Source organism: Suricata suricatta, chromosome 9 (genome assembly GCF_006229205.1).
Source record: "Suricata suricatta isolate VVHF042 chromosome 9, meerkat_22Aug2017_6uvM2_HiC, whole genome shotgun sequence".
Taxonomy (NCBI): Eukaryota; Metazoa; Chordata; class Mammalia; order Carnivora; family Herpestidae; genus Suricata; species Suricata suricatta.
The window spans coordinates 62,766,000-62,792,962 of record NC_043708.1 but is presented as its reverse complement, the minus strand read 5'-3'; the positions used below and the strand labels follow the sequence as shown (position 1 = coordinate 62,792,962).

General features: G+C 36.6%; 1 protein-coding gene across 1 annotated transcript in view; it reads left to right on the top strand.

Moving 5' to 3' along the window:
• Positions 1-26,963, top strand: part of NUBPL (nucleotide binding protein like) — a 206,600-nt gene that overhangs the window by 29,313 nt on the left and 150,324 nt on the right. Inside the window, exon 4 of the mRNA XM_029951167.1 lies at positions 14,695-14,785. Within this exon, the coding sequence (XP_029807027.1) occupies positions 14,695-14,785 (91 nt within the window). The remainder of the gene's footprint in view (positions 1-14,694; positions 14,786-26,963) is intronic.

Sequence of the window (26,963 nt, the reverse complement as noted above, 5' to 3'; positions counted from 1 at the left end):
ACTTTACAGAGTTGTAAAATAAGGGATATACATGTAATGTGTCTAATATAATAATCCACATAGTAAAGATTAAGTAACTCACTATTCTTTTGTGTCTTAGGCTGTAATAAGTACTGTACATTTGAATTAGCAAAGAAAGACAGATTCTGTACATCTACAACAAAAAGTAATTAAGAAGCAAAATATAATAAATTGCTTCTTTTCTTGCTTAATATCCATTATTACCAATAGCTGATTTTCTTTTGGCCTAGCCGGGTATCTTCCAGGCTTGAGCATATGAGTCTTTGTTTATTTTCTTAACTGCATTTTTGGCTGCACCTTTTTGTGCAGTCTATATAACGATAAAACTTAAAAATCAGTTAACATACCAAAAACCCTACATCCAGTTTCTATGAAATATGTTACTTAATATTTAGTAGACTCTATTTTTCACAGTGATCTCATATAAAACCTTACACTAGGCATAGTTCTTGCTCTTACAAAACAAAAAGCAATGTCAGTTCAGATGAAAGTAATAAGAATCATTTGTTATTCTCAGAGCTTATGTAGTTGTCTGGGTTAATAATTAGAATGCTGTTTTGGATGGTTGTCTTATGTGGGAAATGACTGCTTGCTGAGAATGAGTGCTTCTTTTTCCTCTTTCACTGCATAAAGAGGTCTTGGTGGAAGGGAGGAAAGGCACTCACATTGACAATTTACTTTGCACTAGGAATGTGACTTAATTTGTCTCATTGGACAGGGAGCAGCAAGCAGGTTGTAGTGCTGCCTGTCTACTCTGAAAGCATGCTGCCTGAGTTCATGTGCCAGCTCTGCACTTAACGCTGCTTGACTTTCGGCAAACTACTAACCTTTCTGTGCCTTGGTTTCTTCATTGAGGATTATTATGCACCTATTTCAAAGGTTGTTGTGAGGATTAAATAAGCTAGTGTACATAAAGTCTCTAGAAAGTGCTTGACCTGTAGTACTGTATAACTGTTAGCTCTTCTTTAAATTTAGTGAATTCACATTGTTCTATAATCTCATAGAACTCCTGCAAGGTCAGTATCTTCTTAATCTTTATTTTGTAGGTAATAAACTGAAGTTTAATGAGGTTAGCAACCTATCTAAATCACCCATCTATTTAGTGATTCAAATCCTAGATTACTTCTTCATACATTCTACTGTGACTTTAATATGTTAGTTATTTTAAAAATCTTGAAAATAATAATCACTTATATGATTCATATGGTTTTAAGTATTGTTAATTTTCATTTATCAAAAAACATTTTTGCTACTTGGCATTTGAATTAACAAATTAACTATTTTTGAACTTTGAGTAGGGTAATGTTTTGAAAAAACTCTGTTACTGATCTTTAAAATACTGTATTAAGGGATAACTGAGATGTTTAAAAATGTACTGTATATTGCAATAGCTATTTAATTCAAATTAATTTGTAACTTTTACATATTATATAATATTCTACATAAACATATATATTGCACACTTAAGTATATAACATATCTATATAGTTTATAAAATTATTTTATATGTGCTGATCATGGTACCTGGGGGTTTTTCATAATTGGTATTTTTACTCATGGTCTGGATGCTATCATTGATTAAGTTAATTACCTAAATCTTCAATTCATACATTTTATAGAAAATATAGTTATGTTTGCTGATGTATAACCACTAATGAACATTAATAGTATTAATTGACTTGAGACATGTGCATCTATTTCTGTGGCATCTTTTATAAGAATAATTCAGAGTACTTCTGAAAAGCAATATGGAGTTTTTTTAAAAAATTAAAAATAGAACTACCATATGACCCAGCAATTGCACTACTAGGTATTTCTCTAAAGGATACAAGAGTACTGTTTTGAAGGAGCACATGGACCCCAGTGTTTATAACAGTACTATTGACAATAGCCAAAGTATGGAAAGAGCCCAAATATCCATTGACTGATAAATGGATGAAGAAGAGGTGATATATATATATATACAAAGGGGTATTACTCAGTGATAAAAAAGAATGAAATCTTGCCATCTGGAATAATGTGGATGGAACTAGAGTGTATTATGCTAAGCGAAATAAATCAGAGAAAGAGAAATATCCTATAACTTCACTCATATGTGGAATTTAAGACATAAAACAGATGAGCATAAGGGAAGGCAAGCAAAAATAATATAAAAACAGAGAGATAAACCATGAGAGACTCTTAAATACAGAGAACAAACTGAGGGTTGCTGGAGGTGTGTTTGGTGGGGGTGTGGGCTAAATGGACGAGGGGCATTAAGGAGGACACTTGTTGGGATGAACACTGGGTGTAATATGTAAGTGATGAATCACTAAATTCTGTTCCTAAAATCATTATTGCACTATATGTTAACTAACTTGGATTTAAATTAAAAAAGAATAATTCAGAGTACTGAGTGAGGAACTTAGCATCAAATATTAAAATGAAAAGGTAATTTTTAAAAATTAATTCTGTAACAGAAGTGGGTAGAAGTGTTAAACTAGGCCCTAACGCCATTCTTCTAATAGGAATTTTCCTTACTTGCTCTTCCCCCTCCTCCATAAGCATACAGACCTAGCACACCACCCTTACCCAACATGATAAAATAAAAATACTGTTTTATAAGATAATCTTTAGATAGGTAAAAAGCCTTAAACTGCTTTTCTCCTCTATTTTCTGCATGGTTTTAGGGAGCTTTATGCACACCGTACTTCGAGATTTCCAATTAGAAGCAGTAGCAATTTTGTTTTGAATAGCTCTAAAGAAGCTATTGGCCCGGTGTTTTGCCCGCGGTACCCTTTGGCCTACGTTTTAAATTTCTTTTGGGAAATGCAGCTTGCTCCCAGAAATTCATTCTCTCACTTTGTTCATGGAAGTCACTGAGTTTGATTCTGAGTTAGAGTACATACCCTAATTTTACATTTGATATATTCTCCTTAGTTTGATTTCACATATAATATATTGGTGGCCAAACTGTTGCACATCCTTTGAATTTCAGAATCTGATTCTGTCCAATAAGAAGTCATCCAGATCTTGCTCACAGAAAGATTTGTTTTTCTTAATTATCCTCCTGTCTCTTCCCTAATTTGGCTCTGACAAATTCATTTTACTTCTCTCTTTATTTTTTTTCTCAGTAAATTATTTTCCTCATCCAATCTCTTTGAGGAATAAGAAGGCCCTTAATCCTCAGCAGGGCAGTGTTGGAAGGACCACTAAGAGCAAGTGAGCAGAGTATATATGAAGAAATGAGTTTCAAAACCAGCTACTTGGCTCCTATGATTTTGAGTCTGCAAGGTGGATCACATGCTCTGTTTATATCCAATTCCTGTGATTGCTTTATTGCTTTTCTTTGGAAGAGTTGCTTTCAGAATTGTAAATGCTTTTCCCTGCATTGCAGTCTAGCTGAGAACTAAGAACATTGTAAAGGAATTGCTGTTGATTTTCAGTGCTTTTTCTGCAGTACTTTATCTGGTTTGGGAAAGGTTTGTTGGTTAGGTTTCTAGGTTTGTAGTCTTGGATTCTGGCAAAAAACTAACTGGTTGATGTCACAAATAAGAAGACTTATTTTTGGGGTTTAGTGTCTAGAATTTCTGCATTTTATATATTACCATGGTGATAGAAGGCTTTCTAATTTTCTGTATTTGAAGTCTTTACTAAGGGCATCAATGCTTTAATTTTATTTTGAGAGAGAGTGAGAGAGAGAGAGCATGTGAGCAAGTATGGGGGAGGGACGAGGTGGGGACAAAAAGAGACGGAGGTAGGGAGGGGGAGAGAGAGAGAATCTTAAGCAGGCTCCATGCCCAGTATGGAGTCTAACATGGGCCTTGATCTCACAACTGTGAGATCATGCCCTGAGCCAAAATCATGACTCAGATGCTTAACTGACTGAGCCACCCAGGCTCCCCAGTACTTTTTTCTTCCTTGAATTATACATGCCAAGGATTAAAGGTTATTCTTTTCTTAGTGGTTTCACCCCTGATTCAGTTTCTCTGTTACTTACTAGATGAAAATATGGAACTTAAGGCAATTGATTCTTGTTAAAGTATATGTTACTTGCTCTGGGAAGGTAAAAAAAAAAAAAGAGCACAACAAAATTCTAGTGCAGCCCTTTTATATTTGAAACTCTACTGAACCTAATCTTGCTAGTCTGTAGTTTAAAAGTTGTTGTCTTTTTAATGAGCCCTTTCATATCATGTTTGTGGCTTTTGTTTTCAAAGATTTATGTAGTATACTTTTATCATCTATATATATTTTAATAGCAGCCTGCCATAGCCGTTCTTTGCACCAGATTTTCTTCCTGGAAGTCCATTTTTTTCCAGACTTGAGATCAGTAGAAAAATGAGGATGACATGGATTTTCATGAGGAAAAGTGGTGGTTAGGAATAGGTTGCAAGGAAATTTATTACCACTTCTTTAACACCAAAATACTTTTAACCTCATGTACATTATCTAATTTTAAATCCTTTAACTTAAAAGGTCTGTATAGAAGTATTAGAAGAGGGACTTTCATGAAATCATAGAATATTAAAGCTTGAGAGGGACTTTAGGGAATATAGTAACTATCCTGATATCCTGTGGACGAACAGATGGAGGTTTTTTTCATTCATTTATTAGTTCCTTCATCCATCTGTCCATACATTGCACAAATATTTACTTAATGTCTATTGATTTAAGTGCTTGGGGATATGTCTACCTTTATGGAGTTTATAGTAAATAGATAATAAACATCATAATTTTACATAAAGAGAAAGTGATAAAAGTGATCTGGATTGGGGCAGTGTTTGAGGGTGAAGGTGGATTTGCTATGTAAAATGGGGTAGGCTACCTTGAAGATACGATATTCGAGCAGAGAGTTGGAGATGAGAGAATGGACTCGTGACTCTCTGAGGAAAGAGAATGTTGGGCAAAAGGAACAGCCAGTTTAAGGGCTAGTGGATAGGAGCATGTCTAGCTTTCTATTCAAGGAATAGTAAAAAGGCACCTGGCCTTTGGAGTAAGAAGTGGAGTGGAATAAAATGTGACGAAAATCAACTGGGCTGGGAGATAGTGGGTTGGGGAACTGGCTAGATTATATGGTGTGTGGTGAATTGTTAGACTTTGGTTTTTACAATGAGGGGAGATTGGGGGGTTAGTGAGGGTTTTGAGCATGCATGATCTGATGTATGTTTAACTGAATCATTCCGAGTGCACTGTTGAGGAGAGATGCCAGGGTAAGGTTGCTGGATTTAGAAAATAAAAATATAGGACACCCACTCAGTTAAATTTGAATTTCAGATAAATAATGAATAATTTTTATATACATATGTCCCAAGCAGTATGTGATTATTCACCCATATGGCAGAATGTTAAACACTGTTTTGTGTGTGTGTGTGTGTGTATGTGTTTATGTATTTTTAAACTTTTCAGTATTACTGTTGATTACTATAAATTACCATTACCATGATCCTGTTGGTCTCAAGTCTTGGGCCCTTACAACAAAAATTTGTTTTGTTCTTTCCTGTATTATCTATATTACTGTTCCTCATATTGTAGTCATCCTATACCTTAGAGTGTTACAAATGCGGTTTGTTGGACCCCAGTCTAGACCTTCTGAATCAGAATTTCTTGGGGTGGAACATGGTATCTGCATGATTGTATAGTGTTCTAGGTTCTAGGTACTAGGTACGGTAGAACAAAACTTACACAAATCCTTACCTTAATGGAATTAACGTTCTACTGGAGAGGCACAATAAACAAGACAAATAAGTAAGTATACAGTATGTTAAATATTCGTATAGGAAAGGAAAAAGCAGGAAGGGAATGGGAAATATCCAATATAATGATGAGGGAGTTGTATTTTTAGATAGGGTGGCCAGTGAAGGTCTCACTGTGTGGCGATGTTTACGATTTGAAGCATGTGATGGAGAGAACCAGAGAGGTACTTGGGTGAACAGAATTCTAGGCTGAAGGAACAACTGCAAAAGGCAGGTGCATGCCTGGTGTATTTAAGACACTGTGGAGTGGAGTGAAAAGGGGGAGAAGAGTAGAGGATGAGATGAGAGAGATAAAGGGGAGTGACTGGTAATTGCTAGCATTCAGGCTTTCTGGTGTGTTGGAGAGACATTTGGATCCTAGGCCCAGCTGTGGCATTATCCCTGGGTGTTTCTTCATCACTTAAAAACTAAGGTGCTCTCTTAGGTTTCTTTCTGCCTTAAAATTCTTTAATTTGAAATCTGTTATTTCTCTACTTTTTTTTCTCTGTTCTTTTGCAAGCAAGTAGTTAATCATTTGGGATTCTTTTGTATTTTTTTATGAGCTTATCTCTATTTATGCTCCATCCAGCCAGGTGAACTTTTTCCTTTATGTTGTCCTTGTTCCTTTCTTAATTGAACTTGAAGATTTAGATTGTCCTTTGGTAAATAGCAGGCAATTGTTTTCTTTTCACTTTGTCTAACCATTGGATCTTCTCATAATCAAATTCTTTTTTTTATTTAAAAAATTATTTATTTATTTTAAAAATTACCTCCAAGTTAGTAAGCATATAGTGCAATAACAATTTCAGGAGTATATTTCAGTGATTCATCTCCTATATATAACACACAGTGCTCATCCCAACAAGTGTCTTCCTTAATGCCCCTCACCCATTTAGCCCATCCCCTCACCCACACCCTCACCAGCAACACCCAGTTTGTTCTCTGTGTTTAAAAGTCTCTTATGTTTTGCCCCCTCCTTGTTTTTATATTATTTTTGCTTGCCTTCCCTTATGTTGATCTTTTTTGTGTCTTAAATTCCACACACACATACACACACCACATCTTTTTTGTCCATTCATTAGTTGATGGACATTTGGGCTCTTGCCATACTCAATACATTGTCTGCATCTTTTCCCCATTGAAGATGATACTACTGGTAGGTCCTTCCCATGTGGCTTTTAAGATCTTGAGATATGATCCTTTTATCTCTGCTTTCTTGAGGATTTTTATCAAGACAGGATGCTGAATTTTGTCAAATGCTTTCTCTGCAGCTCTTGAGAGGATCGTGTGGTCCTTGTCCTTTCTTTTACTGATGTGAGGTATAACATTGATGCTTTGCAGATATTGAACCAGCCCTGCAGCCCAGGCATAAATCCCACTTGTCGTGGTGAATAATTCTTTTAATGTATTGTTGGATCTGGTTGGCTAGTATCTAGTTGAGAATTTTTGCATCCGTGTTCGTCAGTGAAATTGGTCTGTAGTTCTCCTTTTGAGTGGGGTCTTTGTCTGCTTTTGGAATCAAGGTAATGCTGGCTTCATAGCATGGGTTTGGAAGTTTTCCTTTCATTTCTATTTTTTTGGAACAGCTTCAAAAAATACATATTAACTCTTCTTTAAATGTTTTATAGAATTCCCCTAGAAAGCCATTTGGCCCTGGACTCTTGTTTGTTGGGAGATTTTTGATTATTGACTTGATTTCTTTACTGGTTATGGGTCTGTTTAAATTTTCTGCTTCTTTCTGTTTTTGTTTTGGTAGTTTATATGTTCCTAGGAATTTGTCCATTTCTATGAGTCTGCCCATTTTATTGGTGTATAATTGCTCATAATATTCTCTTATTATTTGTATTTCTGCAGTGTTGGTTGTGATCTCTCTTCTTTCATTCTTGATTTTATTTGTTTAGGTCCTTTCCTTTTTCTTTTTGATCAGACTGGCTAGGGGTTTATCAATTTTGTTAATTCTTTCAAAGAACCAGCTTCTAGTTTCATTGATTTGTTCTTTTTTTTTGGTTTTGATAGCACTGATTACTGCTCTAATCTTTATTATTTCTCATCTTCTGCTGTTTTGGGGTTTTATTTGCTGTTCTTTTTCCAGATCTTTAAGGTGTAAGGTTAAGTTTTGTATCTGAAACCTTTCTTCCTTCTTTAGGAAGGCCTGGATTGCTATATACTTCCCTCTTATTATCTCCTTTGCTGCTTCCCAGAGGTTTTGGGCTCTGGTGTTATCATTTTACTGGCTTCCATATACTTCTAAATTTTCTCTTTAACTTCTTGGTTAGCCCATTCATTCTTTAGTAGGATGTTCTTTAATCTCCATGTATTTGTTGTCCTTCCAGATTTTTTCTTGTGGTTGATTTTGGGTTTCATAGCATTGTGGTCTGAAAATATACATGGTATAATCTCAATCTTTTTGTACTTGTTGAGGTCTGATTTGTGATCCAGTATGTGATTTATTCTGGAAAATGTTCCATGTGCACTTGAGAAGAATGTGTATTCTGCTGCTTTAGGATGAAATGTTCTGAATATATCTGTTAAGTCCATCTGGTCCAGTGTGTCATTCAAAGTCATTGTTTCTTTGTTGATTTTCTGTTTAGAAGATCTGTCCATTGCTGTAAGTGCAGTGTTGAAGTCCCCTACTATTATGGTATTATTATCAATGAGTTTCTGTATGTTTGTGATTAATCGATCTATATATTTGGGTACTCTCATGTTTGTGTCATAAATGTCTACAATTGTTAGATCTTCTTGGTGGATAGACCCCTTAATTATGATAAAATTCCCTTATTCATCTTTTGTTACAGTCTTTATTTTAAAATGTACATTGTCACATATAAATATGGCTACTCTGGCTTTCTTTTGTCTTCCATTAGCATGATAGATGGTTCTCCATCCCCTTACTTTCAATCTGGAGACGACTTTAGGTCTCAAATGAGTCTTTTGTAAACACCATATAGATGGATCTTGTTTTCTTATCCAGTTTGTAACTCTGTGCCTTTTGATTGGCGTGGTTAGTCCATTGGCATTTAGAGTGAGTACTGAAAGATAGGAATTTATTGAATTATGTTGCCTGTAGAGTTGGAATTTCTGATAGTGCTCTCTAGTCCTTTCTAGTTGTTGTTGCTTTTGGTCTTTTTTGTTTTGTTTCATCTTTTCTCCCCTCAGAGAGCCCCCCTCAAAATTTCTTGCAAGGCTGTGTTAGTGATCATGAACTCCTTTAGTTTTTGTTTTTCTGGGAAACTTTTTATCTCTTCTATTTTGAATGACAGCCTTGCTGGCTAAAGAATTCTTGGCTACATATTTTTCTGATTCAGTGTACTGAATATATCCTGCCACTCCTTTCTGGTCTGTTAATCAAATTCTTATTTAATCTTAGCTAATAGAATTAAGAAACATATTTTTCTCTCCCAGGAGATTGAAATTCTTATGAATGGCAGCTTGACTTAAATTGAGGCAAAAAGAGAGGAAAGAGCCTTGACTCAACTCTAAATCCCAAATGCCAGTCCAAGATTATGGACTGGAATGTAATGTGCAGAGAATGATATGATTTTTAACTGGATACTTATATGGAAAGGATAAACTTTAGCTTGTACCCTTAAATGAGAGTTTACTTAGAAATAAGTGGGTGAGATTCTTCTAAAATGTTGTTTTGGTGGGTTCTTTTAGCAGATGACATGGATAGAAGGAATACATCATGAAGTTTTATGATCTTTAATATAAATTCTGTTGAAAGACCAAAGCAGTATCAAAGCTGCTGTTCAGGTGCCTTTGAAACTCAACACAAGAAAATAGGACTTGTAGGCTCTCAAACTGCAGCTTTCACTCAGTAGTAATGAAACAGCATAATCATCTGAGCAAGTCTACTACCTTTTAGCTTTCACAGGGTATTATGAATTATAAAGAAATCCCAAAATCTAAATAGTATTTTGTGGTTTGATTTTGACCTGTCTTGTTTTATGGCATCTGCTAGAGTTTGTGAACTACAGAAGAATCAGAAAAAGAATATAATGTTTGGTACCAACATATATTTATGGTGATGTTAAAGATTGGGCAATCATATTTTACAGTTTATAGTTATTTTTGTTAATAATCATTTTATCTGTTGTATATTTAGTGAGGGTTCTGTAGTGATTATTCTTTTGAGCCTGGCTGAAATTAAATGTAAGAGAAGTCCTAATTGGAGCTTTCTTGACTATATATAATTATTTTAGGATGAATGAGGTGGAAAGGATTCATAAAACTCAGCTAGTTAGACACCCAGCTGCATATATTTATTTATAGCCTTCTATCCACTCATTTATGTTCCTACATTATAAAACTGACTTTGAAAATTGAAATTGAAAGACTATTTATACACCTATAATAGGAGCCTACTTAAAAATAATGGAGTAAATTATGAAAAACAAATGAAGTTTATTTGACACCTTTTGAACATTATTGAACTCTAGAGTTGAACATTTGTTTAAGCTGATTTCTGTAGCTATGGTAATTTTACTGGTCCAGAAGCTATGCCAATTCTAAGGATGATGTGTTTTACTTAGTATAGGCTTGGAGTTTTTGTTTAATGGACACCAATTTTATTCACGTTATATAAAATCTAAGCAAGACATGTTTAGTTCCAGTGAAACTGCATGAAAAGTGTGCTCTTCATGGTTTTTTTTCTTTTATATATATATATACATATATATATATATATATGTATATATATATATATATTAATAGTTTATTGTCAAATTGGTTTCCATATAACACCCAGTGCTCTTCCCCACAAGTGCCCTCCTCCATTACCACCACCTCTCTTCCCTCTCTCCCCCCCCCTTCTACCCTTGGTTTATTTTCAGTATTCAGTAGTCTCTCAGGTTTTACATCCCTTTCTCTCCCCAACTCTCTTTCCCCGCTTCCCTTCCCCATGGTCCTCCATTAGGTTTCTCCTGTTAGACCTATGAGTGCAAACATATGGTATTTGTCCTTCTCTACCTGACTTATTTTGCTTAGCATGACATCCTCGAGGTCCATCCACTTTGCTACAAATGGTTTTAAAAACTACCCAATTAAGGATATGGAAGTAAATCTTTACTGAGATAGTTCCTCTAACACTAGAAGAGATGATTATGTCTTACCTGCTTTTGGCAAAACCCAAATTAGATTGTTGGGTGATTGGTCATTAAAAGCTTATTTTCTAAATCAGTTTTGGCAAACTGACCTGTGGACTAAATCCTGTTTTTTTTTTTTAAATAAAGTTTTATTGGAACAGAGCTATGCTCATTCATGTACATATTTTCTGTGTCTTGGTGCTACAGTCGTAGTGTTGAGTAGTATGATTATGATTCACAATGCCTAAAATAGTACTGTTTGGTCCTCTAGGGAAACGTGTGTTCACCTCTACCTAAGTGTTTTATAGTCAGATCATGTTAAAATTTTGGTTATAGTTTCTTATCTATAAATCAACCTAATACCACCTAGCATGATTACTGTGAGGAGTCAGTGGGAAATGTAAATAAAATGTTTAGCGTGCCTGACATCAAGAAGGAATTCAAGCAATGGGAGGTGTAATTAGGGGAAGTTTAGGTGTTTATTTGTGTAATTTAGGAAGGCATGCTTTCTAAAAATTTTCTCTTTTGTTATTTTTTTGCCTTCTAAAAATTTTCTAAAATTTCTAAATTCTGCTTTGTCCACAGAGCTCCACTACAACTCCACTAGGCTGTAGAGGCCTGGTTTATCCAGGTTCTTAATAAAAATGCTGATTGATTAATTCCCATCCATCTTTTCCTCCACACTCCTTCTCTGCCTTTATTCCTCTCATCCTTCCTCTTTCGTCCTTCCTCCTGATCTTCATACCTTCCTCTCCTGTTTTCTTTTTGATATATGTAAGCCTTGGTACTAAGTTTAGGTCAGTGAATAACTACTCTTAGGGAGAGTGTGCAGAAAACCTAACACATAGAAGATGGTGGTGGGTTTTTTTTTTTAATGTTTATTTAGAGAGAGGGGCAGAGAGAGAGCAAGAAGGAAAATCCCAAACCAGCTGTCAGCTCAGAGCCTGATGTGGGGTTCAATCCTGTGAACTGTGAGATCATGACCTGAGCTGAAATCTAGAGTCAGATGCTAAACTGACCCAGCCACCCAGGTGCCCCTAGAAGATCTCTGTTATCCTTAGTTCCATTTTCTCAGAAACAGAGGACCTCTAAAATCTTGTAATCTCCCTCCCCACCACTCCCTTATTTTTTTTTAAGTTAATTTATTTAATTTGAGAGAGTGAGGTAGGGGGAGAGGGAGGGGCAGAGAGAAAGGGAAAAAAGCCAAAGCAGGCTCCATACTTAGAGACTGATGTAGTTCTTGAACTCATGAACCATGAGATCATGACCTAAGCTGAAACGCAGAGCCCAAAGTTCAACTGACTGAGCCACACAGGCACCTCTGCCCCCTTTACTCTTAGGTGACTATGCATATTAACAGCCATGTAGATATGCATAAAATCTGTATCTACCGTAGCAAATTTTAGGGCAGATCCTCAGTTTTATCTTGAACCTTGATACCAAGCATTCACCTGTAGGCAGGCATGGTTTTCTTCTAGGAGACAGGACAAATAGTTGATAGATTCTCCGTAACATTTCAAAGGAAACTTGAAGATCTAGTGATAAAAAAATTAACCCCACCAGTCTTAGTTTGCAGGTACTCACTTAGTTGCTTCCTTGTTTCATGAAAACAAACTTAAAAAGCTAAGTTATATTACTTGACTTTACTTTTAGGAGATCATCTTGAAATCTGGGACCTAACCTTTTCAAGTTTTTATAACGCTTATAAATAACATTAAACAATAAATAAGAGAGCAAAAAAATACCATTTAGAATATTTTTTGTTTTTATGGACATTTATTATTTTGTGATAGTTTTTAGTTTTTGTAGGTGCCATGAGAAAAGATAGGGGAAAGAGGTGAAATTCTAGGATGATATTGATGTAGGCAGTGCCTGGCTGGGTCCAAGGACCAGAGTAGGAGGTTCCCTATAGGACCAGCTAAGAGGGAAGGATCCTTGGCTTTGCACAGGATAGAAATCAAAAGTGGGCTGGAGAAAGTGAAAGCAGAGTTTATTTTGTGGCAGAGTGACAGAGAGTAACAGACGGTCTGTCTGGGAGATTAGGAAATGAAAGGAGAACGAGTCTCATTGTTGCTTGGGGTTAGGGGTTTATATATTGGAAGGGGGTCTAGAGTTCCTTTGGGGATCCAGGGTAGGGTCCAATAAAAGGCAAGTGTCAGGTGAGCAATAGGTGTTATTTCATAAATTACTGACGGTAGCAGTACTGATGCCAGAGTCAGCCGAGGTTTGTTCAAAGCTAATGTCCTGGAACATGTTTGGGATCCAGCTCTTCTGAGATGTTAGCCAGTGTTTGGGGCCTAGGACAAAACTCACAGAAAGATTAACTTCCCCCATAAAGTGGAGACGTAGCTTCTTTGGGTTATTGAGAGACAAACAGGGATCGTGAGTAAAGGGGGCCTATCAGAAAAATGGAGTCTAAGTGTCTGTTTTTGTGCCATAAAGTGGAATCTTTCAAAAACGGAATCTCTTCAGCTTCCTTACCTCAGTGGTTATAGCATTAGCAGGCCCTTAAATAATAGTATTGACAAATTAGCTACATTTCGTAAGGCTTTAGTCTCCCTCATTTGAAAGTCTTTTTATCTATAATAAATTTAATTCTGTTTTGTTTAAATTATTTTGTTAGTGGCTTAAACAGGAGTTGAAAACAGGTCAGAATTTCTCATTGACTGTTCCTACCTTTTTAAAGCTAATACTTTTCTCATTTCTTTTAGGGTAAGCTGAGATTTTTGGTAGAGGCAGATTTTAATCCCTAGTCCTCTAGGCTCTGTGAGTCACACAGAGGCATTAAATGGTTTTCTTAGAACTGCAGTTTGAGTAAGTGTAAAGTTAGGGACATAAATGTTGAATGTACCTTATTTTATGTATTAATAGGAACCAGACAACGAGCTTTAAAAAGTAATTTTGTGTCTGGAAATAGGTAGATATGGAAGATGGGGGATTATTTAATTAAAAATGAGTTGTTTTTTTTTGAGAGGTTAAGAATTTTATCTTGCCAGGGTACAGGGAGAGAGGGAGGAGAGTTTTAAGTCTTGGTGAAACATAATTTAAAAACATACAGTTAGCATTAACATTCTGTTTGCTTATATATAGAAAAATCAGTAGCAGATTGATTTAATCTGTCAAAAGAAATAAGTGGGGGGGGAGAAGAAAAAAAAGGCATACTTGAGAAAAGTGAATTTTGTTTCCCTTTACTTGGCTGTGTTGCTGATGAACTGGCAGCTAGTAAAGAGATTGGTCAGAATATTCTGCCCTTGGGTAGCTAGATGGGTCATTAAAGAAAAACAGCTTTAGCTGCTTATGAATTCTCCAGAAGTGCTTGGGTGTTTAACTGTGACTTGCATGTAAGAGGTTGTCTCCATATTATGTTTGCCACTATCCTTATTAGCATTTCCATGCTGGATCTGCATCAGAATTTCTCACTTGCATTATTATAGTCTTGTTCCCATGATTTAAAAAAAAATGTTATATTCTTTGATGTGTTAGATGGGCTTTCCAAGGGTTAATGCTCCATCTTCCTGTGGTTTTGTTTGCCATTCTAAGTCCTTATTTTAACATCGTGTGTGTGTAATTTGTTAGTGTTCAGATCAAATAGGTTTTAGTCTACTTGAGACTATATGGGAGATCTGAACCACAAAGCGTAAAGCATGTGCAGGGGGTTTCTCTTGTCACTTTTCTAGAAGAAGTTAGTCAACCAACAAAAAGTATTTATCTAAGTAGTTGATAATCTTTTACGCTATTCCTGCTTTGAAAGTTTAGGTTAGGATTTCGGAATTTTTTTGGTAAATTTTCTTTTTTATGGTCAGATTTACTATTTCTATGTGTTATCTTTGATGAAGAGTGGAAATAATCTCACAGTAAATTCTGTTTCCTTACAGTCAAAGGCCATTGGTTTACTAGATGTGGACGTATATGGCCCTTCAATTCCAAAGATGATGAATCTGAAAGGAAATCCAGAATTATCACAAAGTAAGTGAAGAAAAGATGGATAGTATAGTAAGAGTTATACTTTTAAATTACCTCCTGAGTGTCAGGCATTGTGCCAGGTACCGTGTGCACCTTATACACAGTCTAGTAGAGTAATTCTGAAATCAGATATGAAGCTAAACTGTACAGGTTTGAATCCTAGCTCTGTCACTGACTGTGTGCCTTTGGGTGAATTGTTGAACCTCTTTGTACCTCACATCTGCCCCATATGTAAAATAAGGTGAACAGTTTCCAGAGTTGCTGTGAGAAATCGCTCAATCAGAAATTGCTGTTAAGTATAATGCATTTGAAACAGTGCCTAGAACATGGTCAGTGATCATCACTATCTCTTTATAGTAAATGTGTGGATATGTGGGAGTATTTGAATAGAAAGTATGAATTTGTGTTGCAAGACATGAAAATTATTTTTCCTAATTAGATTTTTGTCATATTTGTCTTAAAGTAGTTAAGCCCTCCTGAAAACATTAGTTTTTTCCCCAGCCTTCATTGTGATCAACAGGACAGAGTAATTTTTTAAGTAAATCTTTAATATTTATTATGCTTGGCATTGTACTTTCCTGCAAAGCTATTAAATATAAAGCATTGAGAACAAGAAATGCTGTGATGAAAAAAATGAAGTCTTGGAAAGGGGCACCTGTCTAGGTCATTTGGTAGAGCCTTGAACCCCACATTGGGCATGGAGCCTATTTAAAAAAAAAAAACTAAAAAAAAAGCATTGGAAAAACTTGTAACTTCTTGAAAAATGGTTTTAAGTGAGATTAGTTTATTAAATTTTATTTATAATTATAGGTAGATAATTGATTAATTTCTTTTATTTCTTATTGGGCTTTTTAATTTTCCATAGATATAGGGCAAAATGATTGTATTTACCATGGGGTATTTATTGGATTATCTATGTAAATAATACAATTATTTTTGTTGTTTTCATCATTAAATGTTAGTTAATTAGTCATTGTCTGCTATTTAGTGTGCTTTTGTTTGTACTTCAGTTGCTGGAGTCAATTACAATGTTAAATTCTGAATTGTAGGGAAATTGAAGATCTAGTAATGATACAGTTGACCTAGCAGTCTTATTATTATAAGCACCCACTTAGGTATTTTCTTGTTTCGTGAAAATGCTTTCTTTTATATAACTTAAAAAGCTACGTTATTCTTGTTTCTTTGTTCTTTGTCCTTTTAGTGGAATGCATACTAGATTTGCAGATAATGTGACATATACCAAGGTGTTAAACTTTCACAAAGAAGGAGTAATGAATTTGTGTACTTTAAATGTTAGACTTATTATGTCTGTCTCTTGAATAAAGTAATGTGAAAACTGGTGTGTACAGCACTTGAATGATGGAGAAATGAGCCCTTGGTGTCAGTTTTTTCTTAAGTAGTCTGTTCAGTCTATGCCAACATAAATACTTGAAGTGAACTTTAATTTCTTTGTTCTTGTTTTACTGAAGCTGTAATCTTAAATTTGATGTTTGCAAATTGGCTGCCATTAAATAGACTTTCTGGTAAAGATGAGATACTAGAAATCTTGGAAGGCCTTTGAAGAATCCTTCTTTTGTGTTGACAAGTTGATCTTAAGGCACTCCAAAAATAAACTGAACGATTAAGGCATCATTCGCTTAAAAGAATGTGGATTCTTAAAAGCCCAACTTATAAATTATTTTTTGAATCCTAGATAAACCTGCCACCATTATACTAATTGGCATCATTTTGACATTTCTATATTTTATCATGTTAATTTGTCCTGTTGTACTCTCTATTGCAGAAACACAATACAATGAGAAATTATCTCATTAATAGTAAAGGAATTGTTTTCAGTAGGCCATAAATCTTTGTGTTAATGATTAGCACCCGCCACAAGACAAATAGGTGTTCTTCTCTGCCTCTTTCACTTTTTGAGTTAGATCAGAGAGCCATCCTTAAGATTACATGTAGACTAGTAGTATGGAATGTTTGTAATGTGGCTGTATCTTTTAGGGCTGTTTGTACTTCATATCTGTCTGTACTCGTCTAATTCCAAGATGAAAAAAAAAAACCACTCAATGTTTTTTTCTTATTTCCTAGTCTTCTGATCACTCCCAGTGTTTCTCAAAATTATTCACATGTTTTCAGCATCTTCTCTCAGATTAGAAGAATTAAAAGAACTTGCTTTTGTTAGTAGTGGAAGGATTAACTTGCAATTTTATTTTTAATACTCTAAAGTAATTTTAGAGTACTAAATACTAAATAATACTAAAAATAATTTTTTTTGCTTTTTTAAAATATAGTTTATTACCAAGTTGATTTCCATATAACACCCAGTGCTCTTCCCCACAAGTGCCCCTCTCCATGACCATCACCCCTCAGTTTGTTCTCAGCATTCAAAAGTCTCTCATGATTTGCCTCACTCCCGCTCCCCAACTCTTCTCCCCGCCTTTCCCATTCCCATAATCTCCTATTAGGTTTCTCCTGTTAGACCTATGAATGACAACGTATGGTATCTGTCCTTCTCTGCCTGACTTATTTCACTTAGCATGGTTCCCTCTAGGTCCATTTTGCTACAAATGGCCAGATTTCATTTTTTCTCATTGCCATGTAATATTCCATTGTATGTATATACCACATCTTATTCTTTTTCTTATGGTTTTTTTTTCTCTTGAGAGACAAAGACAGTGCGAGCAGGGGAGGGTCAGAGAGAGAGGGAGCTACAGAATCTGAAGCAGGCTCCGGGCTCTGAGCTAGCCGTCAGCACAGAGCCCAATGTAGGGCTCGAACCCACAAAACGTGAGATCATGACCTGAGCCAAAGCCAGACACTTAACCGACTAAGCCACCCAGGCACCCCTATACCACATCTTCTCTATCCATTCATCATATGATGGACATTTGGGCTCTTTCCATGATTTGGCTATTGTTGACAGTGCTGCTATGAACATTGGGGTACATGTACCCCTATGCATCAGCACTTCTGTATCCCTTGGGATTCCCAGCAGTGCCATTGCTGGGTCATAGGGGAGTTCTTTTGAGAGTTTTGAGGAACCTCCACACTGTTTTCCAGAGCGGCTGTATCAGTTTACATTCCCACCAACAGTGTAGGAGGGTGCCTGTTTCTCCACATCCTTGCCAGATCTATAGTCTTGATTTGTTCATTTTAGCCACTCTGACTGGTGTGAGGTAGTATCTCAGTGTGGTTTTGATTTGTATTTCCCTTATGCTGAGTGATGCTGAGCATTGTTTCATGTGCCTGTTGGTCATCCGGATGTCCTCTTTGGAGAAGTGTCTGTTCAAGTCTTCTGCCCATTTCTTCACTGGATTATTCGTTTTTTGGGTATGGAGTTTGGTGAGTTCCTTGTACATTTTGGATACTAGCCCTTTATCTGATATGTCATTGCCCACGATATTTTCCCATTCTGTTGCTTGCCTATTAGTTTTTTTGATTGTTTCCTTTGCAGTGCAGAAGCTTTTTATCTTGATGAGGTCCCAATAGTTCATTTTTTTAAATACTCCTTATAAAATTTTTGCTTTTAAAAATAGACTTCATTATTTTTGATTCATAGTTACTTTAGTAATTTACTGGATACTTTAGAAACCTTTTAGGTGTACTTTAACAAAACATGTTGCTTTTACTTTTTTTTTCTTTTTTTACATGAGAATGAACCTTTATTTTTATTTTTGATTAAGATATAACTTTTTCTTTTTCTCCTTTCTTTCTTTTTTGAGGTTAACACAAAGCAAAGCATTTAGGAAAGTAGTTTGGTGAAAGCAGGATGTAAAATGAGTTTTGAAGGTAGAAGATGTGGGAAATATTCATATGTGGACAAGGGAAAAAAGCCGTAAATAATAACACTATACTAAAAGACATGAAAATTTTTGACAGTCTAGATTAGGTGAGGCTAACATAGAGAAGAAAGTAGATATGCTACAGAAAAAAAGTAATGAAATAAGTCATCCATTTCACTTTCCTTCTGGACCTCTACTCTAGATTTTGTGTATGTAGTATGTATGCATCCATTCAGGGTAATGGATTGAAATGAGATTTTGTTTATCAAAACTAGATACGTTTTGTACATCCATGTTCATGGCAGCATTATCTACTACTACTACTACTACTACTACTACTACTACTACTATTAGTATGAATTCACTATTCATTATTCCATTATGTGGTAGCTTCCCAATTTCTATTGATGGATGAATGGATAAATAAAATGTGATATGCACATGCATTGGAAGTTATTCAGTCTTAACAAGGAAGGAGGGGGCTTCCCGGTTGGTGAACACATGATTTGGGGAGTGTGTGCTTGGAGAGGTCATGGAGGCTCTCTGTTCTTCCTCATGTCTTGTCCTGTGCATCTCATCCATCTGGCTGTTTCTGTATCTTTTTAATTTAATTTAATTTTCCACTGCCCACATCTCTTCTTTTCTCTGCCCCGCAACACTCAGAACTAACCAGTCTTCTGAGTGATATTCTTTTATAATAAACTGGTAATACAGTTCCAGGGATTAGAATTTGGGCATCTTTGGAGGGCCATCATTCTTCATACCATACCACCATTCTATCCCCCCATCTCCCTTTGCTCAGAGTTTTTGCCACTGAACAAGATTGCTGTGGACATTCTGGGTATTGTCATCCTTGCTCATCAGGAGGAATTTCCTTTGGATATGAACCTAGGACTGTAATATCCAGGTCATAGGTTTGTGAATGTTTGTATTACTTTCCGAAATCTTTGCATCAACTCATACTCTGTTCATTGTATGTAAGAGACATTATGGATCCACATCCTCTTTAAATAGGGCATAAAATGGTATCTCATTATGGTTAAAAAACAAACAAACAAGGAAAGTCTGACATATCTTGCAACATGGATGTATCATGAAGACTTGCTAAATGAGCCAGTCACAAAAAGACTAATGCTAAATGATTCCACTTATATAAGGTACTTAGAATAGTCAGAATTATAAAAAGTAGAATGGTGGATGACAGGATCTGGTGAGGAGGGGAGAATGGAGAGATACTGTTGAATAGTTTCGGTTTTACGAGATGAAAAAAGTTATGAAGATGGATGGTTGTGATGGTTGGGCAGCATTTTGAATCTGTTTAATACCACTGAACTGTAGGCTTAAAAATGGTTAAGTTGGTAAATTTTGTTATGTATATTTTACTACAATGAAAAAAATTGAAAAAATATATTAAATAGATTTGCTCTGGCAATATTACTACAATAAACAGTTTCTTGAATAGTGTCTATAGTATAGAACCAGTAATTTTATTTGTTCTCTAAAAGAGCTATCATTACTGGAGGAAGACAGAATAGTGATGTTTCATTGGGAAACATCTCTAAGTCTTCTTTACTTTTCAGATTAGAAACTTCACTGGTCTACCAGTTGTTAGGAATTGTAGTCTAAAATTTCATTTTCATCTCACGAAAAGGGAGAGAATCAATACATTTAAAATCCTTAATATTGTCATTACCAATTAATACTACCCTCAAAAAATTTTTTAATGTTTATTTTTGAGAGAGTGTGCACACATGTGAGTAGGAGAAGGGCAGAGAAAAGGAGACAGAGGATCCAAAGCAGGCTTCAGGCTGACAGCAGAGAGCCCAGGGAGCTTGAACTCATGGAACCATGAGAGAATGACCTGAGCCGATGTCAGGGGCTTAACCAACTGTCACCCAGGTGTCCTAATATTACCATTTGTAACATTACCAATATTGTAAAGCCCTGTGTGATCTGATTCACACCTTACGTCTACCTCTACAGTCCCAATTCTAACAAGCTTGCTTCGTTATTCACTGAACACCAGTCACAGTGACCTCTAACATGCCAAGCTCTATGCTTTCTCAGGACCCTCCACTTTCATCTCTTCTGCCTTCTCTCCCTCCCCCCTTCCAGTTTGTGCTCCTCAGGTCTTAGTTTTAATGTCTTTTCTTGTGTGAAGTCTTCCTTCTTTGACTCCTCAGACTCCTTATTGCAGTTGCAGTATAGAGTTTTTGTGTTATCTGTTTAAGTTTTTAAATCTCCCCTACTATATGATACTATATTCACAGAGCAGAGGCTTTCTTACTTGGTTTGTTTCTCTAATGCTTGATATATAGTAGATGTGCGATAAATCTGACTTGAATAAATGAATAACATAATCACTCCCACAAGATTTCTTGTGTATTAGTTATATACTTTATTTTCTGTTTTGGGTATCTGAGTAACTTAATTTTCAAACACATATGCTTTTATGAATAATAAAAGCAGTTTTAAGACATTATCTTAGTTAATCTTTGTGATATATCTGGATGGTTGTCTTGTGCTATATTTCCCCCCCATTCTTAGAAAAAGGAGAAAAGAAAGGATCTATATGGCTTGGCCTTGGAGAATTATGTTATATGCACTGAGATGATTGTTCAGGCTGTTTCAGTATGATAGGACAGTGCCAGTCTTGCCTCAAAGGATAGCTTTGGAATATTGAATATTGCTGTGTTTACTGGTAAAGGGTAGAGCCCCTAAAGCCTGCATTTGAGCCATGATGGGAAGGCCCCTGTTCAGAATCCCAGTGCTGGGAATCTGAAGAACCTGGAAAGAGAGAAGGAGCTGGTAAGTGTGCACCATCACCCTTTTCTCTGACTGTCCACATTGTCAAGCTAGAGGAGTACATGAACACCAAAACAAAGATCTTACTTGAGACTGTTTTTCTGGATATTGGCATTGTAATAGGTTATGAGAAGTGGTGAGTGAGGAAGTAGTGACAATAAGGTTTTGATTTTATTCTGCTGTCTCTGTGGTCATTCAATTAAGGAAAAGAAAGCAGAAATAGCAGATTGCACTTTAATGGACTTTGAGATCTCCTTTGCAGGATATAAACCACAAACGTTTTTTTGAACTGGGTTCCCCAGAAAGCAAAGCCCTATGCACTGCTAATTTATTAGGAAGTAGAAATCCATACCGAGGAAGGAGAGCTAATGTGAAACTGCTGTCAAGCTGGCCGTCACTTAAATGTGACAGATTTCTTGACTGCATGGGATTATGTGTGTGGGAGGAAAGGAGAAGAATTAAGAAAATTTTTTTTTTCAAATTTTTAAGTATTTGTTTATTTTTGAAAGAGAGAAAAAGAGACAGAGTGCAAGTGGGGGAGAGTCAGAGAAAGAGGGAGACCCAGAATCCGAAGCAGACTCCAGGCTCTGAGTTGTCAGAACAGAGCCCAGTGTAGGGCTTGAATTTGCAGACCTCTAGATCATGACCTGAGCTGAAGTTGGATGTTTAACCTACTGAGCCACCCAGGTGCCCCAATTTTTTAATGTTCACTTAATTTTGAGAGAAGGAGAGAGACAAAGTTTGAGTGGGGGAGGGGCAGAGAGAGAGGGAGCCAAAGAGTCCGAAGCAGGCTCTAGTCTCTGAGCTGTCAGCACAGAGCCCCATTTGGAGCTCAAACCCACAGACCATGAAATTGTGTCTTGAGTCAAAGTCGGACTCTTAACCAACTGAGCCACCCAGGTGCCACAAGGGGAAGAATTTTTAAAAAATGTTTATTATTTTGACAGAGAGAAAGAGAGATAAGATAGAATCCAAAGCAGGCTCCCAGCTGTGAACACAGAGCCTAACATGGGGCTCAGTCCTACAGCTATGAGATCATAACTTGAGCTGAAATCAAGAGTCAGATGCTTAACCGACCAAGCTATCCAGGCACCCTAGAAAGGGGAAGAATTTATTTAATGGTCCTTCTCCCATTGTCCAAAGGCTTACCTCCATAGATAGAAATTCACCTGCCAACTTCTGTGAGTGAGTCCCGGCAGAGTCCTAAGGTGTTTTGTGCTTTGGCATCAAGAGGGACATTTTTGGGGTGGGAGGTGAAAGGCCCTCGAAGCCCTGAAGTGAGGTACTTTCAGATGGCCCCTGTATGACACTGGTCAGAGTCCATGCAGAGGTGATGTCTGGGCTGAGAAATGAATGAAGCTAAAAGGGTGTGGAGAAGTCATGTGGGACTTCGATGCATGCGGATGGAGGTGGGGAGCTGATCTCTTCTATGCCCAGACAGCTATTTCAGTGAATTTCTTATTGACTGATGCTAGGACACAATGGCAGGGAACCAAGAAAGTGTAGGATTCTTTCCAAATTTTCATATCTTGAATTCTTAAGAGAATATAAATTGATGCCTCTAATCTAGTACACTAATATATTTCAGAGTTTTATTTCTCAAGGGAGTGCACTCCTCAAAGGGATATTTGAGTACTAGTTAGAAATTCAGTTTCATTGGATAAATTTCTAGCAGTGCTATTGCTGTGTCATAGGGGAGTTCTACTGATAGTTTTTTGAGGAACCTCCATACTATTTTCCAGAGTGGCTGCACCAGTTTACATTCCCACCAACAGTGTAGGAGGGTGCCCGTCTCTCCACACCCTCACCAGCATCTATAGTCTCTTGATTGGTTCATTTTAGCCACTTTGACTGATGTGGTATATATATACAAAGGAGTATTACATGGCAATGAGAAAGAATGAAATATGGCCATCTGTAGCAATGTGGATGGACCTCGAGGGTGTCATGCTATGCGAAATAAGTCAGGTGGAGAAGGACAGATACCATATGTTTGCACTCATAGATCTAACGGGAGAAACCTAATGGAGGACCATAGGGAGAGGAAGGGGGAAAGAGAGTTGGGGAGAGAGAGGGATACAAAACCTGAGAGACTATTGAATACTGAAAATGAACTGAGGGTCGAAGGGGGAGAGGGAGGGGGAAGGGAGGGAGGGCACTTGTGGGGAAGAGCACTGGGTGTTACATGGAAACCAATTGACAAACTTAAAAAAAAAGAAATTCAGTTTCATAGTTGTCTTCTGTAGGATTTATATAGGGAATAAAATGGCTTATATATGTTTTTACTCATTTTATTCTTTCAACTTGATAATTCTTGATTTTTAAAAATGCAGTACAGTATTATTTTCTATAGTCATACTCTGTTGTATATTATGTGTACATGACATATACATTTTTAATTTTTAAAATATAAAAATTGGTAGTATCGAACTTCGGATATGAAAACTTGGCTTCTTTATGATTGAGGTTTTTGGGGGACATGTAATGCTGATCAGTTTTAAGGACAATAATACCATGGGGATTAGGACTCTAGTGTATGGGCTTAGTTTTAACTGATGGTTATTTAAGATAAAGATGAGTCTATCAGTAAGCCACTTTTTTTTCCTTCCAAGATTTTATTTAGATTCAAGTTAGTTAATGTATAGTATAGTATAGGTTTCAGGGGTAGAATTTAGTGGTTTATCACTTACATATAATTCCCAGTGCGCATTCTAACAAGTGCCCTTCCTCCTTAGTACCCATCATCCATCCCACCCCCGACCCCTCCGCCACCTCCCTTCCAGCAACCCTCAGTTCATGCTCTGTAGTTAAGAGATTCTTATGGTTTGCCTTCCTCTCTGTTTTTATCGTATTTTATTTTTCCTTTGCTTCCCCTATGTTTATTGTTTTGTTTCTTAAATTCCACATAAGTGACTATTATATGAAATCATATGATATCTTACTTTATGGTATTTGTCTTTCTCTGATTTATTTCACTTAGCATAATGCACTCTAGCTCCATCCACATCATTGCAAATGGCAAGATTTCAGTCTTTTCGATAGCTGAGTAAGATTCCATTGTATATATACACCACATCTTTATCCATTCATCTGTCAGTGCACGTTTGGGCTCTTTCCATAATTTGGCTATTGTTGATGGTGCTGCTATAAACATAAGGGTGCATTTGCCCCTTTGAATCAGTATTCTTGTACCCTTTGGATACATACCTACTAGTGCGATTGCTGGGTCCTAGGGTAGTTCTGTTTTTAACTTTTTGAGGAACCCCATAGTGTCTTCTAGAGTGGCTACACCAGTTTGCATTCCCACCAACAGTACAAAAGGGTTCCCCCTTCTCCACATCCTCACCAACACCTGTTGTTTCTTGTGTTGTTTATTTTAGCCATTCTGACAGGTGTGAGGGGTATCTCATTGGTCACTTTCTTATTTCAAACAAATAATTGTGAAATTTGGTATTGCATGTTGTACACTTGATCAAAGCCTTGGAGTAAGCAAGACTGTTCTGACTGTGAGATCTGGGCAAGAATAGTAACTAAAATTGAGACACCAGTCTTGATAATATGAGCTTATATGGCTGTGTTGGATATATTGGTATCTCCTAATCAGTGGAGAAACAATTTAGGGCTTTTTACTTATAAATGCCCTTAAATTTACTTATAAATTTATCCCAATTTCTGTTGCTGGAGAAAAATCATACACACACGTACATACATATATACGTACATATTTATTTAAGTAAAGCATCTTTTAAAAGATATATTAAGTAAAGCATCTTTTAAAATTCTATTACTTGTACCCTCACTAGCACTGACTTAAAATAAAAGAGGTGGCTTTTTACAATAAATTATGCTTATTTTATAACTAGTTTTAAAGTTTGCATTTGTATTAAAAGTGAAGTGTTAGAGACATTATTTCCACTTATTTAGCAAACAATTTATTGGGTATATTCTGTAGTTTGAAGTTAGTGGGCATGAGAAGTATTTGGTTCCTTGGCTTTCAGATCAAATAAGGTTTCATGCGCATTCTGTTGGAGCTTAAAGTAGATACACTAGCCAACAATCATAAGCATAGTAAGCATAAGTAAATGCTATGCTAGAAGTATAAGCATGCCTCTTTGCATCCTGAGATGGGGACTCTAAATCAAACCAGGGATTTAGAGAAATCTTCTTGGAGGAATGAGTTTTGAGCTAAATTTTGAAAAATGGATGTGCCAGGAGTTTGTTGTGAGAAGGGGTTGGGGATTTGGGCACCTGGGTGGCTGAGTTGATTAAGCACCTGACTTTGGATCCGTTGATTAAGCATCTGACTTTGGCCTGGGTCATGATCTCATGGTTCATGAGTTCAAGCCCTACATCAGGCTCTGCACTGACAGTGGAGAGCCTGTTTGGGATTCTCTCCACGCCGCCCCCCTCCCCGTTCCTCCCCTACTTCTGTTCTCTCTCTCAAAATAAGTGAAAACAAAACAAATTCAAAACAAAACAAAAAGGGATTATGGATTGAAAGTGAGGAGGACATTCTAGGAAAAGAGTATCCTGTGTTAAAAGCCTGAAGAATGCAAGTTGTTTGGTATGGCAGAAGTGAAGTCACATGAGTGACTAGGTGAGTCACATGAGTAAGATCGGGCCCAGAAAGGTAGGTGACAGTCTTATCATAAATGCCTTCTTGTGCTTATTTGAGGAAATGAAGCGTAACTCACAGGCTATGAGAAACTGTCATGGATTTTAAGTAGGGGAATGATATTAACAGTTCTGTGTTCTAGGAAGATCATTTTGGCAGCATGATGGAGGAAAGATAATAAGACCAGTTTGGGGGGTTGGGGCCATCAGTATGCTATTATAGTGATCCAGGTCAGGTGTGATAAGACCTGATTTAAGTCTGTAGCAGTAGAAATGGACAGGAGGGGACTAATTGAATGATATTAAAGAAATTGAATGAATAGGGTTTGGTAATGCATTGAATATGAGTGAGAAAAAGGTCTCTAGGATGGCTCCTGGATTTCTGGGTTGCGTGATTGTGTAGATATGTCATTCATCAAGATAGAGCAGAGAAGAGAAAGAAATACATTTAAGGAGAAGAGTAATCAGTTAAGGTTTATTGAATTTAATGTCCAAAGATAATTCGTCAACAGATGTTTGGAATGTATGGAGTTAAGGAGAAGGGTTTGGACTAAAGATACAAATTGGGAGTTAGCTCTCTCTCACCCTCACCCTCTCTTCCTCTCCCTCTCCTCCCTCTCTCCTTCCTTCTCTGTGTGTAGTGTGTGTGTGTGTAGTGTGTGTGTGTGTGTGTGTGTGTGTGTATGTATGATACTTGAAGCTGTTAGTTTAGATCACTGATGTTCATCCAGGAGTGATTTTTCCCTCAGGAGACAATTGGCAATGAAGAGACTTTCAGGTTTTGATTGTCACAATTGAGGGATCTTGTGGATAGAGGCCAGGGTTGCTACTAAATATCCTGCAATGCACATGGCATTCCCTTACAACAAATTATTACCTGGTCCAAAATATCAATTCTGCCATGGCTGAGATATGATAACCATGAAAAATTTCAGAGGGAGTCTAGTATAGGACTGAGGATAGAATTGGGGAAGTAGCTAACTTAA